Below are 15,812 nucleotides of genomic sequence, written 5' to 3' on the forward strand. Positions count from 1 at the left end.
ATATACATAAATATGTATTGTATATTGTATTTAAAGTGCAGCAGTGTGCATTCACTTTTCTAGTTCGACATTAGCTCTAAAGTTCTTATACAAAAATTAAATTCCACTGTAAAAGATTTCAAAGTTTGGAAGGGACTTGGAAAACTTTGTCTTATGGATGTTAAATTTACCCATCAGGAGCATAAGATTTGTTATAAAGCATATGGGTTTGTCATTACATTCAAATTTTGAGACAATAACATCTTTGGGTCTGATTGTGATGGAGTGTCCAGTTTTCACAGCAGCTTTACGTTACATCGCTGCCACCTGTCGGACACACACAGCTCCAACAGCCAAGGAACACACACACACACACACACACACACACACACACACACACACACTAACTATGCATAGTAACGGTCACACCAACAACGAGGAGCCAAGTGTCCATGATTAGAAACAAACTTTATTTGTTCAAAAATAGAAACATTTTCAGCAGAAATATATATTACACTTTAAAAATATTCACCAGTGACTGCAGTACTACACTGTACTATGTGAGTACTGCAGAGTACTACAGCATCTGTGAAGTGCGTGTGTGTGTGTGTGTGTGTGTGAGTGTGTGTGTGTGTGTGTTACCTGACATGATCCAACCAGTAAAAAAAAAAAACTATTAAAATATTAAATATTGCAAAAATTCACATTTTAAAACAGTCGACACTGTAAAAATAAAAAAAAAATAAAAAAAACAAGTTCACAGCAAAAAAGGAAAAAAAAAAGAAAGAAAACCCTGCTACGTTAAGCCCCGCCCACTGATGTCGTCGCCGTGGTGACGTGGCAGTTAGCAGGTGTGCTAGCAGCTCGTGTTTATTTGGCCTTTTAGTTAGTCAGCTTCAGACAGGAAGTGATGTCACAGCTCACACGTCCAGGCCCTGGCGTGTGAGGAAGTCCTCCAGCGCGCTCAGCCGCTCCACCAGCATCACGTCCAGGTCCGCGTCCACGTCGCCGGGGTCGCCGTGGCAATGCCGCCTGGCCGCCGCCCGCTTCCTGGGCACCGTGGCGATGGGAAGCCCCACGCCTAAAACAGACAAACACATCGATCACAGTCACCGATCGGTTCTCCACAACCTCAGCCATCATATCAACATATAGCCCAATTATTTAACACTTTATACGACATAAACACCATATTTGGTTATGACTTTAATAGGAAGAACGATGATGCATGTCTTCTCATAAACTTTATCTTGCTTTTTGCTAAATTCTACATAAACAAATGTAACAAAAAGCCAAACTTCTTTGGGTTAACCCTCCTGTTGTCCTCCTGGGTCAAAGAAGGAAGGATGAAGGGAAAAATGGAAGGAAGGAAGGAAGGAAGGAAGGAAGGAAGGAAGGAAGGAAGGCAGGAAGGGCGAAAGGAAAGAAGGAAGAATGAAGGAAAAAAGGAAGGAAGGGAGGCAGGAAGGGCGAAGGGAAATAAGAAATGAAGGAAGAAAGGACAAAGGGAAAGAAGGAAGGAAGGAAGGAAGGAAGGAAGGAAGGAAGGAAGGACGAAGGGAAAGAAGGAAGGAAGGAAGGAAGGAAGGAAGGAAGGAAGGAAGGAAGGAAGGAAGGACGAAGGGAAAGAAGGAAGGAAGGAAGGACGAAGGGAAAGAAGGAAGGAAGACAGGAAGGAAAGAAAAATGGAGGGAAGGAAGAGATTAGGTCAAGGAAGGAAGCAGAAGGATGGGTGAAGGGAAAGATGGGAGGAAGGAAGGAAGGAAGGATGGAAGGAAGGGGAAAAGGATTGTGGAAAGAAGGAAGGGAGAAAGGAAGGATGGAGGAAGGGAACAGATTGGGTTAATTTGACCCAGAAGGACGACAGGAGGGTTACATTCAGAGTTTGAGCCGTAGCCGACATCAAAACTCTCCTGTGTGCAAATGTTTCTATCTTTATTTATTTTGGTTATTTTGGTAACACTTATATATATTTTCTGTACATAATAAAAGAATCCTATCCATCATATATATATACAGTGTATCCCAGAATACCTTGCGGCCTCTTCCTCTTCCTGGGCTGAGTGAAATCGGGGAAGAGGAGGAGCCTGCGCCGCCTCTGCTGGCCAATCAGAAGCAGCGCTCCGTCCTTCTCTCGCGGCTCCTCGAAGATCGTCTCCAGACTCCTGAAAGACAACAGAAAAGCATTCTGGGAAGTCTAATAGCTGCTGACTGGCACCTGTTGAGGAGGTGGTGGGGGATTTGTAGTTTTCTACCTGTTGGATGTTGGGGACTTGTAGTTCTTGTTGGTGTAAATCTCCTCCAGACTGAACTCTTTCTTCTTTAATCTGAAAATGTAAAAACGTAACATTTTAAATGTTGGAATATTTTCTCTTTTGTCTTTTATTCATGTTGTTTTTTTTGCTGCTTTCTTTCGCTCTTTACCTTTTGACCTTTGGCAGTCCCATCGGTGTGAGTGGTGTTTCCCGCGGCGACGCCCGGCGGATGCGAATCTGTGAAACTCGTTTAGCGCGCTGAGCAGAAACACACGGAAAAAAAAAGTTAATAAAATAAACTTTTTTTTTTTTTTACAACGCGTGAACAAAAATTTGCGAAGGAGAAACTCCACCTCTCCCTTCGCGCTGAGGAACTCAGAGCTGGTTGCTGATTGGCTGGCAGGAAACAGGTCCGACAGTCCATTGGCTGAACACGGGGGGAGGGGCAGTGCCCGTCGCCGGGGGAGATGGACACTCCGAGTGTTGTGATTGGCTCGCTGCTTCTGCTGTCGCCGGGTGGAAAAAGTTGAGCTGCGAACCAGAAGACGTGATAACAGTGTAATAACATGTAATAAACACATCAATTATTAGGGGTGGGAGAAAAAAATCGATTCACACAAATATCGCGATATCTTTTTTGACGATTTTTAAATCGATTTCTTTTTTCAAAAATCGATTTAAAAAAAAAAAAAATCTTTTTTTTGATTTTTGATTTTTTTTAAATTTTAAATTTTTTTATTTTTTTAATATTGTGCAATGTGCATTTGTTAGCCTTTTTTTCATACAGAGAGTCCAGGTTTTGAAAAGGGTTTAAGTTCACTTGATAATGGAGTATGTTAATTTATAGGCTCCTACAGTATTTGTGTGCAGATAAATGTTAAAAATGCTAAAGACTAAAAATCGAGAGAAGCGGCAATATCGTAGAATCGCAATTTAAAATCGAATCGCCATCCAAAAAATTGTAGAAGAATCGAATCGGGAGAAAAGCATATCGTCCCAGCCCTATCAATTATGTAATTATAGATGTCATGTGCTATTGTTCTTATGTAGTTTTGCCTATCTATATTATTTATTAGTATATTTGAATAATTATTAACAATCACTGTCGTACTGGGACTTGTTGAGGCAACAATAATATATTTTTTAAGTGCATTGGTGCATAAGAAATGACAAATAAAATGTATTGTACAAATTACGATAATAACATGTAGCAACGAATGATGTTCAATTATTTGTAATAAAATGTGACATTGTCAGTTTCTCACCTCAGATTCAGACTTCGCACATAACTGTAAAAAGCAAACAACATGGTTAGTCTCCACTGATAACAACAACAACCTATACAAACTAATAAATTGATGAAACTAGTTAGTCTTGTTTCAAATACGACATCATGACGGCTCAAGATAAATAAAATCAATTAACTGTTTATTATCTATAATATTTAATTGTTTAATTTCTGCTCATGAATATTAATGTGAGTTAATTTAAATACGACCAACCAGTGGTCGCTGCTCAGACTGGGCGGGGCCGTCCAGTCCTTCAGCGACCGCAGGGGGCTCCAGCTCGACCCGCCCTTCACGATGTCCGCCAGCGTCTCCATGGCAACCCTGGAGAGCCGCAGCATGGGCGCGGGCGGGAACGAGGAGGCGGACGAGGACGAGGGGAGCCACAGGCGGAAAGCGCTGTGATTGGAGGAGAGGGAGAGGCGGAGGGGGAGGGGAGGGGTGGAGTCGGAGAAACGCCATTGGCCGGAAGAGACGGTGAGCGTAGCGGGCGCCACGGCAACCGACTGGCTGCAGGTGGGAACGCTCCGGCTCGCCGACGACGACGACTGAAGGAGGCGCAAGGCATCATGGGAAGAGGAGCCAGTCATGCTGAAGGAAAAAAAAATCAAACCTCTTACTTTTTTATTTTGACACATTTATCTCTCTGTCTCAAAATAAAAGGAATATTTCAACATTTTTTGAAAAAGTATAATTTGATATTTGCTGGTGTTTCTATTGAAAGGTGTTTTTTGCGAATGAGCTGTAATTCTCATAAAGTCTAAAGGATTATTGTGTGACACGGCCTGAGTTATCAGACTGATCCTCACACGCCTACGTTTTATTAAAGCGATAGTTCAACATTTTGGCAAACTGGCCCATTGCCATAATCCCTATAGTCATAGCAGTAGGTTCGTTACCTTTAATTGTCGGTGCAAGCTGTTTTTAGAACGGCGGAGCAGAGCCGCGAGCTGCTCAGAGCTACGCTACAGAGGCTCATGGGATTTCTTGGTTTCCCTCATCAAACTCATCAAATACACAATCCAACAACTCCACAACGCTCTGGTGGACAAGTTGTGACCTGCACATTCACCACGCTATGAGATAATAACACAACGTTACCAGACAGAGTTGTTTTAGAGGTAAATACAGAGACTGCTTGATGAAAAACTGTCCCTGAAGGCAACGCGGCATCAGCGGTTTTGCATGAATTTCCCTCTAAAACAACTCTGTCTGGTAACGTTCTGTTATTATCTCATAGCGTGGTGAATGTGCAGGTCACAACTTGTCCACCAGAGCGTTTTGGAGTTGTTGGATTGTGTATTTGATGAGTTTGAGGAGGGAAACCAAGAAATTTGATCTGTTTCCTCAGCATCCATCTTGCTCTCTCCTAAGAAAGGAGGCGGGTCTCCCTCAAACTGGTTATCCTTATCTTTTTCAGTCATTTTCTTTCGCTTTCTTCCCCCTGAGCTCTGGGTGGCGGTGGTCTCTCAGGTTCCTCCGCCTCAACTCCCTCCAGCCTCCTCACCTTCTCTGTCACTGCTTGATCCTACTTCTCTGCTTGCACCTGTCTGCACTGGCAGCCCTTCCTCATCACTGCTACCAGAAGCACACTCTTCCTCACTTGAGTCTGGAAACTCCTCTATTACCCTGTAGTATGCCTGTCTTTTTCAGCTCTGCAAAATATAAGGATATATATTCAAAAAGAAAACTCAAATTACATTATAAAAACATAAAGAAGTTGATTCAAAGCCAAAACATTACAGGATATGAATTATTTATATAACTCTAACAACATTGCATTTTAGTTGAAACATAGCTAGTAATGCATGATGTACAATTGAGTGGAATCTGTATTTCCTCCAAATATAAAATCAAATCTTGGAAAATCTTTACATAATATGTCTCCTTAGATGTCACTTGATGTATTTCTTTTTTTTTTACCTGCAATGGCATCTTTTTATAGAAGGTAGCAACCAAAATAGCTGAGGCAGTTGGTCTTTCTCCCTGTCTGTCGGCCATCTTGGATTTTACCGAGAACTTTTTCCCATTGCAATGACCAGCCAATGGGGTTTTTTGTATGAAATGATGCAATAGCTTCCACTAGAGTGGACTATATGCAGCAGTGCCCAAAATTGCAGGTATATATATAGAGAAAAAACACTTTCAAAGGGATACTTCACCCAAAATCAATAATTCACCAATCATCAGGAAGGGTTTGGAGAACTTTCAGAGTCGTCTTTCAGAGAGCGTTTTGATGACTCTGAAACTTCTCCAAACCCTTCCTTGGCATGACAGTGAGTAGATGATGATGGTGAATTATCGATTTTGGGTGAAGTATCCCTTTAAACAGCTGTACACTGTAGTAACCTCCATGCATGAAAGGCTGTCAATGAAAACGTAATATTGAATTGGTAGGAATTGAAATGTTAGCGTGTGATTTGTAGATTAAAATCAACTTAAACATTTGGTCTAGATGACAATTATTGACTTATTTCAAACATTTCCCCTCTGGGATTAATAATTTGTCCAATAATAACAGGATGAATAATAATAATAGTAGATAAATATATATATAATTAGTAATTTAATTATATTTTGACTATATTTGATTTTACACATTCAAAATCTATAACCGTGACATCGCTCCTCTCTCACCTGTGGAGCAGCAGCTCTGCTCGGTACCCGTTCTGCCTGACGACCGCGCCGGCAGCGCTCTTCTCTGATTGGTCGACTCCTCCCTCCTCCTCCTCCCTCTTCCTCCTGTGTTTCTTCTGGTTGTAGTTCTGTAGTGTGAGCCGCCCCTCCCCCCCCGCGCCTCCTCCTCCGACCGACACCGACACCGCCATCTGCCCGATGAACCTCCGACCATCCTCCTCCTCCTCTTCCTCTTCTTCCTCCTTCTCCTCCTCTTCTTCTTTCTTTTCTATTTTTAAAACCAGTTCTCCTTCGGTCTTTCTCCTCCTCTTCCTCCCCCTCACCATCACCCCCTCCTCCCCCTCCTCCTCCTCCTCCTCATCGTCATCCTCCCTGCTCCTCCCCTTCCTCCTCTGTTCTGAGAGGAGAGGAGGCGTTGCCGTGTCGTCGCCGTCTGATGATGCTGATGCTGCTGCTGATGATGAAGAGGAGGTCGTGACAAGCGGGAGGGGGGCGGGGCTACAGGAGGAGGTGGAGGAGGTGAAGACGGTCGAGGCTGAAAAGAGAAACCGTTGTGTATATTAGAGGTGTGCATCTCTACCGGCCTCACGATTCGATCCGATTCCGATTATCTGCTTAACGATTCGATTTGATTCTGCAAAGCATCATGATTCTTCTCACTTTTTTTCATTACTGCACAATACATTTGGCACAACATGGCTAATTTTTCATCACTTACTTGAAGCAGTCGGACACATATTGTTTTGAACTCCTATTTGTTTCAAAACTGCTGTGATGTATAATTACAGAAATCACTCTTCTTAATATAAATGTCTTAACATTTTTGAAATGTTCATCCCTGAAAACCAAAACATAAATCTTTCCACTGTAGTGCATTACAATTTTTAAAGTGTGCTGCCTACAGCCTAATACTTAAATAATATTAAAAAAAAATAAGGTTTTCATGTAGAGCAGCTCTAAGACAGGGTACTTCTGAACTTTGCAAACATCACACACTGACTTCAAGATAGTAAACAAATACTGTTGCAAATCAAAGTGTTTCTTTCACAAACAACAAAACAAAAATACCGTTTTCAAGGTGTAGTGCGGGAAATTCGATCCGCCTTGAACACAGAGTTTTATTTTTTATTTTATTTTGAAAATAAACCGGATGTTCCGGAATCAAAACAGTGCGCATGTCATTGCAACTCTGCCACCGGAAGTAGTTGAAACCTCACAACTTTACTGTCCAAGCGCGGCCAGAAATATGATATCATAAAAGAGAAAAAAAAGCGATTATGTCACGATGATGCATCGATGCAGAATCGTGCACGGCCGAATCGCGATGCATCTTAAGCCCTATTCGCACGGGATTAGTATTACCTGGGGACATCTGGTAATTTGTAAATTACCCCCCCACGTCTGTGTTTCTTGCGGTGCATTCGCACGGGGTAAGTGAAGTCTGTATTTTTACTCGAATTTACTGACATTCAGGCTCCGATATGACGTCAAAGCTGTGCACGTCGTAACGTCCGCTGCTGTCACATCCATGTGCGAAGCAAATTTAAATAAAATGTCAAAGCAGCAACGTGACTTCGCAACAGTGCAGTTGTTGTCGCAATAACGGACCGTCATGGCATTTGTATTAAGCCTGTTGAAAGCCGCTGTCATCCATCTCAATATCTTCCCAAATTTCGCTCTTTTTATGGATCTGAGCTCTGAGCTGTTTATTCAAATGGGTCTCCAGCACCGATACGAGCCCGTGTTTGCACCTAAAACCCCTTCGAAAATGCCGCTCATAATTTCCACCTCAGCCTCGGCCTCCATGTTTCAACCCGTACAGTAGCTATGGTTTCAAGTAGAAAAGACGCGCAATAAAAACAACAAAAACAAAAAATGCCCCTCAATTACTGAGATGCAAATTCGCACGGGACTAGTTTTACCACGGGACGTCGGTCTTTGGTGAAATATAGAAGGTCATTTGCGGGGGAATTTTTACTTTACAAATTACTGACATGGCGCATTCGCACGGGATTAAGATCACAGACGTCCTCCGCAATTATTACTAATTACCAGAGGTCCCCAGGTAAAACTAATCCCGTGCGAATAGGGCTTTATAATCGATCATTTTTCCCACCTCTAGTGCATATTATAGGATGTGTTGCTATGACAACAGATCAACAGTCCTCCAATCAGAGCGGGACTCACCGGGAGAGCAGGCTCCTCCTCCTCCTCCTCTCTGGCCGCGGCCCGTCTTCTTCCTCCTCTTCCTCCTGCTCCTCCTCTCCAGGGAGTCGAGGCGACGGCCGAGCGACGCCACGGCTCCTCGCAGGAGGCGCCGCACCTCCGACCGGTGAGCCGAGAGGAGGCGCTGCAGCAGGGAGGCGCAGGGGCAGCAGGGGGCAGGAAGAGGAAGAGGAAGAGGAGGAGGAGGAGCAGAGGAGGAGGGCGGGGCTGGACACAGAAGAGGAGGAGGAGGAGGTGGAGGAATGAGCGATGGATGATGGATGTGAGCAGAAGAAGAAGAAGAAGGAGGAGGAGGAGGAGAGACAGAAGATGCAGGAGGTGGAAGAGGAGGTGGAGAACGATGGAGAGATAAAGCAACAGAGACAGGAGGAGCAGGAGGAGGTGAAGGAAGGATGGATGGAGTGGGACGTAAAGAAGGAGCTAAAGGAGGAGCAGATGACATGAAAGAGACAGATGGGCGAGGAAGAGGAGGATGAGGGATAGAAGACGATGGGAAGGAGAGAAAGGAAGAGGAGGAGGAGGAGCCACAGGGAGGAGGAGGAGGTGATGAGGGGGAGGAGCTCCAAGGAGGAGAGAAAAATCCTGCAGGAGGACAAACAGCAGTAAGTCACTCTCTCTCTCTATCTCCACATGTAAACATCAGCTCTCTCGCCCCAAACCAATAGTATATAAGTGGCAAAACTCACCTGTTCGTGGTCCACTGTCGTCGTCATCGTCATCACCCTCGTTGACCAATGGGAGGACAGGGGGCGGGGCCACGGCCACCAGGCCACGGCCCCGGTCATCACTGTCACTCAGTGTCAATGGTCGAGAGAGCATGGTGGAGACTGGACACAAAGGAAGAGAGAGAGAGAGAGAGAGAGAGAGAGAAAGAGAGAATAATGGCTTTAATCCATCACTGTGAAACAAACAGGTTACATATCTACGCTACCTCCTGACGTGAAAACAACAACATTTTATTTAATGACATCAGCACATTACGAACTGAGGACCTTTAAAAACATCGCAGTTTTGCCAAATCTCGTGAGATTTCAACAACAGCTCGAGAGAAAAGGGGAAAAGAAAAATCTCTAAAATTATTTGTGTTAAATCCGAGGATTTCACCGTCAGCTGGTGCACGGGGGGGTCACATTGATGGTTTTATGGCGTCACAGTGGGATTCATGTGACGTAACACGAAGCTACAGGGGCGCTCGCGGACGCTGGGGCTGATCGATAAGGTGGTTTTGGGGGAAATAAAGGAAAACTGTGTCAGAGCTAGCTGCGGCTAGCTGCCTAGCCGAGCTGAGTGAATCCGTCCTACGGGGATAAACTGGGACGTTTTAACGCTTCGTTTTACCTCGTTGAAGCCCGGCGGGTCCGTTAGTCTCCGTTAAATCCTTTTATTACTCATTTTCGGTGGTTTACCGGCAGAAAGGCGCCGAGTCCGGCCGGTGTTTCCCGAGGAATCAGTGCCGTTATCGCATTAGACCGGCGGCGTCAAGCTAACGGAAGCCACTTTGTCTGAACTTCCGGTGTGATGTCATGGACAGAGTACCTTTCAAAATAAAACGCAATAATCAAAAAATCAACATTAATTGAGGGGAAGAACGTTATCACTTATTTTGATTTCAAAGAAAATATATTTTATTGGGGAAGTTTCATATTCATAAATGTAAATTTCAGAATTATTCACCATCATTTAAGTTGTTTTTGATTGAAGTTGATTATTATTTTAAGTCTCTTAATTTAATTACAAACAAGAAATGTATAACAATAATGAACATACATTTAGAAATGTTTAATGAATAATCTTGTCACAATAACCATAATTATAATTTGCATGGGAAACGAGGTCTGTCACTAAAATTTATTTTCCTTTATTGTTAACTTAAAGGGACAACGAGGAGTTTCTATTCGGTTATAAAAAAGTCTCACGTTAATGTGGATGAATCTCCGCTACCCACACTTGTTAATGGGCCCATTTTCGATAAATATATCGTTCTGTCTCTATCGTTATTTTGTTATTATTAGTGGTGGCGGAGATGCTGGTCGAGCCGACCAGCGATTTTTACTTTCGGTTTCGCAACGAGTCATGAGAATAACGCAGCTGAATCGCAGTCTATGGTCGGAACTACGACGGTATGTGAACCTCTTTGAACCTCTGACTTTAATTCTTGATGAATGAAAACATGAGTCCGTCTTGCGCCGGTCAAAAGAATTTTACGGTGCGCGCGGAGGCTCATAAATGTAGTGTGAAAACGCTTCGCTTTTCCAAAACTCCTCGTTGTCCCTTTAAAGCAGAAGTAAGCGATATTTTTGTGTTAATATAAGTCTTAAATAGTTATATCTTCCGACAGCAATCACTTACATAGAGTGTTTGGTCTGAAACACGGGTCTGTCAGTCACTCTGCTCTGCTCTGCTCTGAGCCGAAGAGAAAACTTTCCTTGTATCCTACAACCTTTATCCAATGAGGAGAGAGAACGGCATGAAGGGCTGTGTGTGCAGCCAAGGGATGCGTCTGAATGTGGTGACGTAGGGACGAGGACCAATAGATCCATGACGAGGGCGGGGGCTGCTAACTCCATCGGCTGACAAGAAGTTATGGTGCGTTCAAGGCAACCGGTAACTCGTGTTTTTCCGACCTGTGAAGTCGTACCAGTTCGATCTGGTACGAGTTCACGGGTCGGAAGTTACGAGTGGCCGTTATAGTGACTTTCACAGGTAAAACAGGTCGGAGAAACACGAGTGGGTTGCCTGGAACGCTACAAAGTCGTAAGTCATGACTTGAAGCTGTAATTTATGGTTTCAAAAGCCTGCCTGGAACGCAGCATTAGTCCAAACGACCGGATCGCTTACTTCTGCTTTAACTGTTTGTTTGTTTTTTCTTTTACTTAACCTTTGTTATACTGTTATAATTGTAACTTTATTGTTACTGTTGTAACGAATGTGAGCTGGAAAGACTGAAATGTTGTTGTTACTACAACTTTAAATAAAGCTTTGAAAAAAAAAATGGTAAAAAAAAACAAAAACAAAAAAAACGCAATAATCAATCAATTTGCTTTATAATAAATCTCATGATTCTAATAGGAAAATTCCACATTCACAAGAAAAGATTTTCCAAGTTCCTTCCTAATTTTAATGTCTTCATAGAAGAGTTCAATGTTTATATAAAAACCTTGTCTCTGATGCTAAACAAGAAAAGTGAACGCACACTATTATACTTGAACTCACTTTCACTTGCCCCAGAATAAGAAGTGCCTTATCTATATATTTATTTTTGCTATTATTTACTTACATAATACATATATTTCAGTACATGCATTACATTTACAGTTACATATACCCCTTTCCCACTGGCCAAAAAACCCGTTTAAACCCGCTAACAAACGGCTTTTGGTGGCAGTGGGAAAGGCGCACCGAGCCTCAAACGACTCGGCAAGCGACGCGGGTTAAAATCGCCTTTAATCGGCTCGGCTCCGAACGGCTTGCAGTGGGAACGCCAGACCCGCGTCAACCCGCTAATTTACGTGATGACACTGAACGTTACGTGACGCTACGTCATCGCGCCGGTCGCGTCTCATATCACGTACCAAAACAAAGCTCTGCTCCGCTCTGCTCTCATCCGAGACTGGGATCAAAACATCAGAGAACACTGACCAAAAACGATAGAAAAAACGAAAAGAAAAGAAGCGACAGTCTGTTTAACTGACGTGTTGTGCCGCGGACGTCCGTCATCCGGCCGCAGCAGACTCTCTGTCCTCCGCGGTCCTGGTGCTCCAGGTCAGCCAGCCAGAGAGTCTGCCTCGGCGGACGGACACTCCGCGGCGGGCGGCTGTGGCATGACTGTGTGTGTCTCTTGCACCGCGGATGAGAGCGGGGCGACTGGTTTATGCTCTGTCTGATCCCTCAGCGGGGGGTCAGACTCGGCTCATTTTGGTCAATGGGAAAGGGGCCAAATTAAGCAATATTACCCGAGAGGGTGTGCTTTAACGTCATTTGAGCACGCGCCGAGGTCCGCAAGCATCACCGAAGTGCTCAAATTACGTTTAAGCACACCCTCGAGGGTAATATTGCGATTATACAAGAATTACCAACAAAATAAAGCGTATAATTAAATAAATATTCATGTTGATGGACATTTTGCTCTCAAAATTTAAAGGTTTTTGCGAGTGTGCTTCCCGTTTCCATGGAAATAAATGGGGTCTGACTAATAACTGAAACACAATCAGTCACGTCAGTAGACTCCTATGTGTAATGGAACCTAGTTCACCTCTACAGCAAATAGTCCGACCCTTATGGTGCGTTCCAGGCAACCCGTAACTCGTATTTTTCCGACCTGTTCCTATGGTTACCCGTTAGAACGTTCAGTCAAACTCGTAACTTCCCACCTGTGAACTCGTACTAGATCGATCTACTCCCAGTTCCCAGTTCGTAACTCGTAACTTGCCTGGAACGCTACAAACTCGTAACTGGTGACTTGAAGTCGTGACTTACGGGTTAAAAAGCCTGCCTGGAACGCACCATTAGTAACGACCTAGCAACAGAAATGATTTTCTAGTCCCAGATGAGTGAACTCTGAGCTGACGTTCATGTTTTAACGCGGTCTCGGACTTTCCCGAAATAAATCAACACTGCACAAACTCGCCCAAGTTATAACAAAGATGCCGTTTTTTTCTTTTCACATATGTAGCTTCTACAACCGCAAACTCTGCATGTAAATGAAGTTATAGCGCCGTGTCGCCGACACAGCTGATAGAGAAAGCCAAACGATTACTCCAGATTATTTAAAAGCCCAAAAGGCGCAAGCGAGAGAGAGGGAGAGAGAGAAACATACAGGTAATCACCTCCGTTTTATCCAATGAAATATTCAGCTCCAGGCCATATTTTAAAAAACATATTCACCGCGATCACAACTCTCCGACTTTGTAACGTTACACACATGGGAGGGAGACAATCCTCTCGGCTGTAACGGGGAGGTTTACAATATATTAACAACAAATAAAATAAAATAATTGTTCTATAAATGTGACTTTGGCAGCTGTCAGGAACAACCTACAGGAGGTCAGTGTAGTTTGTGATTTATTTTCACGAGTAATAAATGACGTTTCTGAAAATAAAAGGGGGAAAAATCCATGTTGCCATGGAGATGTATAAACAACATGACATGGCGAAGTAATATTTTCAGTGATGAGTCAGCCGTGCTGTAATGCTGATTTGAGCACGTTCTAAATGTCTTATTGACCAATCAGATTGCTTGGTCGGAACTACTTGTTGTATAATGCCGATTGTTAGCGGGTCGACCCGCGTTTAAAAAACCCGCGTCGACCCGCTAATTTTAGTGGGAAAACGGCTATATATATATATATATATATATTTTTTTTTTTATTATTCCTGTTCCACCCTGTTCCATTTCTTTCTGTCTATTTCCAAGAACATTCCGATGTTTTGAACACTCTGATTGTCTGTATTTTTCAATTGTGAAATAAAGATTTTCATTGAAAAAAAAAAAGAAAAGAAAATAGTTGCACAGCTTCCGGAAGAACTTGTATTTTGTTTTGGACAATGTATTTTTAGGGCCACGGGGCAAACGCACCGAGGCATTATTGTTATCATTCTGTACCAAATTTCGATTCGGAACTCAGCCTACAACACAAAGAGTTGTACAACAAATTTATATATCAAAATGTGCACTTCGATCGGGATCTGTGTGCTATTAGTTTTAGTTTTTTCCACGATGTAATGCCGCGTTCCAGGCTGGCTAGTTTGAACCCGTAAGTCACAACTTCAAGTCACGACTTTATAGCGTTCCATGCATAGACTGTAAAAAAAAATATGGACGTAGCACCCATGACGTCATCCATTGGTTTTGGGGAGTCGTTTTTGTGACTCAAATATGGCGGCCTGAACAGCGCCATGTTGGATTGGCCGGCCGAGAACCCGCCCACTGGCCTCGAAGCAGCTGTCCACGGAGCTGCTCGGACCTGTCACTCAAAGTTTCCGCGCCCTAATTGGCCAGAATTTTAACCTAATAATAGTAAAACGGTAGAGTTTTTAAAAAAATTCACCCCCCTCAGAGTGTGTGTGGGGGTAGAAACTATCGATTGAGACCAAAAAACCCGATGACACCAGGCTTTGATCATGTTTATTGAGGATGTAAAGTCTGCGATTTTAACATGGGGGTCTATGGAGAAATGCTGCTTTCTGACACCAGCCCCCAGAGGAAGCCGAGGGGATTGCAGTCTTTTGAACACGGAAGTGAGCTTCACTTCTCAGACCGACAACTGCCCCCTTGGTTCCACGCAAACCCGTAACTCGTGTTTTTCCAACCTGTTACCCGTGAAAATGCACTAGAACGGCAGTCAAACCCGTAACTTTCCAACCCGTGAACTCGTACCAGAGGTCAGAAAACGAACAAATTATTGGACGCTTTCAAACGTTTACTGCTCCGGCATATTTTCACCTAGAGACTCCATTTAAACTGTAAAATGTAAACACAACTCTTGTCTATTGGTGTAATATTCCACGTTTCGATAGGTATTATGGTTTTCGATCAATCACTGTTCAATGACCATGATAATTTTTGAAGAAATTTTGAGATTATAATGGGTGTGTATTGCGCGTATCGAGCCAGAGTGGGAGAAGTTGTCTCTTTCCACGCTCCTCCCAGCCACAAATTACACTCTACACATAATTTTTTCACGTAGACATGTAGATGCCGCCATTGGAACGATGCGTCAATGCGGCCGCCATCTTGGGCAGGGCAAAGCCGTGTCTACTTACTTAGTCAATGGAGGCAGAGGTCTATCAACGATTAAAATCACCGCAACTCACTGAATCTTCAACCGATTTTCAGGCTGTTTGGTTTATTATAAACGTCAGACAAATATTTATGATGCAACATACATTGATAATTTTTTAAATATATTTTTTAATTTACTTATATCATACATACACTTACACATACGCTATCGTCGTGCCTCAGGCCAGAGCCCCCGTGGCCCTCTCAAAATGTCTGCCAGGAAATTTTCTAGGTTGTTGTTATAGCTAGTTTTTTTTATAAACTATGACAAAAAATTAGACAACACATTTTTTCTTTCTAATCTCATCATATTGCTGGCTAAGTTTTATATCCATAAATGGAAGTGTATATGTCTATATGTTTTGCACCATTCTCATTTCATTACTATTTTGTCTACAATAACCCTGGCGTTGTATATTTGCACTATTTTTTTTTTTTTAACTATTATTATTATGTAGTTTTGTTTTTTTGTGTTATTTCCCTTTCTAACGTTATCCTAACACATTACTAATGTCATCTCAGCACTTATGATATTTGTGTAAATGATGTGCAACAAATAAAGTTTAAAAAAAAAAAATAATAATAATTTAAAGGGGTTTTTCTTTCAAAGTAATATCACACAACTGAAATGTGGAAAGAGTTACCAGC

The 15,812-nt window shown here is 42.9% G+C and overlaps 1 protein-coding gene and 1 long non-coding RNA gene across 2 annotated transcripts; both read right to left on the bottom strand.

Moving 5' to 3' along the window:
- Positions 1 to 505: 505 nt before the first annotated feature.
- LOC311007966 (uncharacterized protein) lies at positions 506 to 8,556 on the bottom strand. The gene is made up of 9 exons (XM_084001390.1): positions 8,345 to 8,556; positions 6,158 to 6,692; positions 3,737 to 4,111; positions 3,500 to 3,523; positions 2,588 to 2,765; positions 2,404 to 2,492; positions 2,235 to 2,306; positions 2,014 to 2,144; positions 506 to 1,060 (listed from the first exon to the last, which is right to left on the bottom strand). The coding sequence occupies exons 2-9, from the start codon at positions 6,481 to 6,483 to the stop codon at positions 900 to 902; spliced, it is 1,356 nt and encodes a 451-aa protein (XP_083857516.1). The 5' UTR covers positions 6,484 to 6,692; positions 8,345 to 8,556; the 3' UTR covers positions 506 to 899.
- An 80-nt stretch (positions 8,557 to 8,636) lies between these two features.
- On the bottom strand, positions 8,637 to 9,876 carry LOC311007968. Its single transcript, XR_014596455.1, has 3 exons — positions 9,722 to 9,876; positions 9,070 to 9,210; positions 8,637 to 8,965 (listed from the first exon to the last, which is right to left on the bottom strand). It is a non-coding gene; the product is annotated as an uncharacterized lncRNA (long non-coding RNA).
- Between the last annotated feature and the right edge of the window lie 5,936 nt (positions 9,877 to 15,812).

The sequence above is a fragment of the Trachurus trachurus genome (assembly GCF_905171665.1).
Source record: "Trachurus trachurus genome assembly, contig: scaffold_125_arrow_ctg1, whole genome shotgun sequence".
Taxonomy (NCBI): Eukaryota; Metazoa; Chordata; class Actinopteri; order Carangiformes; family Carangidae; genus Trachurus; species Trachurus trachurus.